Raw genomic sequence first — 3,299 nt, forward strand, 5'->3', positions numbered from 1 at the left:
TAATGGCTGATATAAAAATAGAAGAATATTTATAAATGTTTCATAAGTGTACAGTCAAGCCCAATTTCGCCCGTCTCCGTTGCTAAAATTTTGATGACTGTCCTGAAATCCTGCAGAAGATATCCTTACCCACTAATCAAATTGGCCTAAGGCAACGAACTTTATAACAAATATCGAAAACCAGCACGATAGACGTAATGCATTTGTGCCACGGAGTACCATGAAATTCAATAACATTTCACTTGAATTAAATATTGACTTGCTTTGCTCTAGCACAGTGAGGCGACTCAATAAAAAATTACCTTGTTAACATTGATTTGCATCGGATATAGTGTTGTTGAGTATTGTTATAGGTATTTATTATGTGTTATATTAGATATTATTCTTATACCTCTTTTTTAAATTATTCTCATTTGGTCCGTATTCAAATACGGCGCTTGTTATTAAGGTTTTTTATTACGTTAGATATTGTATACATACCTATTTATTTCTATTTCTGTAAGCATGCTTAAAAAGTAATTAGACCCTTGAACATCGTCGTCGAGTTGCCAGCTTATCGGTTTTTTATAGGATACACTTTGGAGAGTGCTCGAAGGCTCTTTTCGAACTGATTGAGCCATCTCCATTCCTTTATTGGACTACTAGGCGCAGGTAAAAGTTTCATCCATATGTTGTTGACATACCCAAAAGTCGAACTAAACGGTTTGATAGATCGTTTTTGGTGAGAGTCGCCAAGATTTGGAACGACCTGCGTGGGTCAATTTTTCCTGATAAGTTGAACACTGGAGCCTTTAAGAGTAGAGTGAACAAGTTTCTTTTGGATGGACGTGTACCACCTTCGTCTTCATCTACACTTTCCTGATGGAAAGTGTAGATGAAGACTCACCTGATGGTGAGATGGAAGACAAACGCCTATTCCATTGCAACTATACAAAAAAAAAATATCTAGCACCCTTCGGGAATTTGTCTAATTTTCGAAGTTTCTGACCAATGTACCTATTATATACACCTACACCATGTCACCTTCAGTTTTGTTTCTTCGTGGTAAATAATAACACGTATATTAAAGGTTCATTCATATGACAGCTATCCAACGTGCGTTTTCATTTTCCAAACGCGTTGTCGTCTACGGTAATTTTCCAAGGGAATGCCTGTGTACAAAAATTGTCGCAAATTCTTATTAAATTACAGTAGGTAATCAAATCTACAGTTTATTTACACCAAGAAGATTATAAAATAAAAGTAGTTCTCTTAGAAATTATTGATCCTTTTCTAAAATTCTGTTAGTTTGAATATCAATCTCCGTAATTTCTCAGTGCTTGGTGTTTTATTCAAAGAAGGGCCTTTAACGCTGGCAGACTCGTGGACAAGAGTTAATGTTATAACCAATATAATAATATATTTAGACAAAAGATAAAAACATATTTTTTTATGTGAAATATAAGCATATTATAAAATCAAATGTGTATTCACACTTATCTCTTCATTTCTAAGTTTTAACATATAATATAAAAACTACAATTAGTATGAACAGAGATTATCAAGCTTCATATAAAAACGTTTTGCGTTCGTCAAATCAATTTTCTTTTAATTGAAATTGCCACATAGCTGTCAACACCTATCGAATTTTATATACTTGAAAAATTAGTTTTCTTACATGTATCGCCTAATATCTTCGTTAGTCAGAAGAAATTTACCAATTCATCCAAAACGGATCCAAACAAGCAGTTCGAGATGCGAATCACAGTCCGTGCAACTCGGAAATCCGTTTTGTTTAGAACCAATAGAGTACCAAAGCCACACGCTAAAACGCCACGACAATTGCAAACGGCAACGTCTCTACGAATTCGGCTTATACGTCGCCGCCTGCCTCCCTAAATATGTGCAAAAGGTGCAAATGCAACACACAGACGAATTAGAAATTTTAGTCGCACCCGACGGAATATACCAAGTACTGAGTTTCATGCGAAACCATCAACACGCTTGCTTTGGCCATTGTTCGTGTGTCACTGCGATAGATGTACCGAGCAGGGAATTTCGTTTTGAAGTCGTGTATAACTTGTTGAGCTTGCGTTTTGGTGAGAGAACCAGGGTGAAAACCTATACGGATGAACTAACGCCACTCCACTCCGCCTATAGCTTATGGCATGTTTGTAATTGGTGGGAAAGGGAAGTGTACGATATGTTCGGTGTTGTGTTCACTCATCATCCAGATTTGCGAAGGATTCTCACTGATTACGGCTTCACTGGTAATCCGCTGCGAAAGGACTTCCCTTTGACCGGGTATACGGAACTTCGATACGACGATGAGTTAAAGAAAATTGTCTACGAGCCAGTTGAATACTCGCAAGAGATGCGCTCTTTTCAATTGGAATCACCTTGGAATTATTACAAGAACTTTCATGAAGGCTACAATTGTCCCAAGCCACCGCAGACTCAAAAATAAGCCTATTTAATACTCATTGTTTGATGTGTTAATTACTTAAAATATATTAAACCATTTTATTGTACTTATCTTAAAAAAATGAATTACAATTTTATTTTAATTTAATAAATTAATTACAATTATGCTTACTTCACATTTCTTATTCCTTTTTCAAATTGTGCCTTTTATAATTGCTATAAAGGCAGGACTTTAGTAAGTGAATGGCTTATCTTGAATGAGTCCCTTCCTCTAATGACCTTTTGTTTTTGATACAATAGGACGAAGTCATTTAGTAGAGCGCTTAGATATACATATATGGTTATAGATCTGTGGCACCCCTTAGTCCGCCAGATGACGGTCCACTCTAGCGCTTCACTTAATAATAACTTTGAAAATTTTGGGAACTGACTAATTATTCTCTCACAATTTCATTAAATTACTTGATTCATAAGTAATCCGACGTTGATGAGAATAAATCTAATACGATGTTTTATGCATAAAAGCAAAAAGATATTTCCCACAATCCGTTTTTTCTGTAATCACAAAGAGCTAAGCCGTGTCTTAACGTAAATTATTATCGTAATATTTTATAACAGATTTCAAAATTATGCGTTTCTATAATATTTACAGTCATGTTGTATTAAAAATAATTGTTTAGATAACGGCTTTTGTAGAGAAACAATCGTTTTTATGTAAGTAACATTTTTATTGCCGTTTATTTAAATGAACACAATTTATAACACGATAATACAATGCTCACGCTATAAATCCAAACGAAAAAAATATTAGATATGTTTTCAGTTTTGGCTTCATATCTGCCTCCATCATACGGACATCTGCGTAAGAATAACGACAGAGTGGAGGTCTGAATGAA

At 34.9% G+C, this 3,299-nt stretch overlaps 1 protein-coding gene across 1 annotated transcript; it reads left to right on the forward strand.

Moving 5' to 3' along the window:
• The first annotated feature begins 1,572 nt into the window (after window positions 1–1,572).
• LOC115450841 (NADH-ubiquinone oxidoreductase subunit 9-like) lies at window positions 1,573–2,502 on the forward strand. Its single transcript, XM_030178956.2, has one exon. The coding sequence runs from the start codon at window positions 1,658–1,660 to the stop codon at window positions 2,444–2,446; it is 789 nt and encodes a 262-aa protein (XP_030034816.1). The 5' UTR covers window positions 1,573–1,657; the 3' UTR covers window positions 2,447–2,502.
• Window positions 2,503–3,299: the final 797 nt, after the last annotated feature.

The sequence above is a fragment of the Manduca sexta genome, chromosome 25, assembly GCF_014839805.1.
Source record: "Manduca sexta isolate Smith_Timp_Sample1 chromosome 25, JHU_Msex_v1.0, whole genome shotgun sequence".
In the NCBI taxonomy this organism is placed as follows: Eukaryota; Metazoa; Arthropoda; class Insecta; order Lepidoptera; family Sphingidae; genus Manduca; species Manduca sexta.

Coding starts and splice junctions, on each gene's coding strand:
- LOC115450841 (XM_030178956.2), top strand. CDS start 1,658: ATGTATCGCCTAATATCTTCGTTAGTCAGAAGAAATTTACCAATTCAT.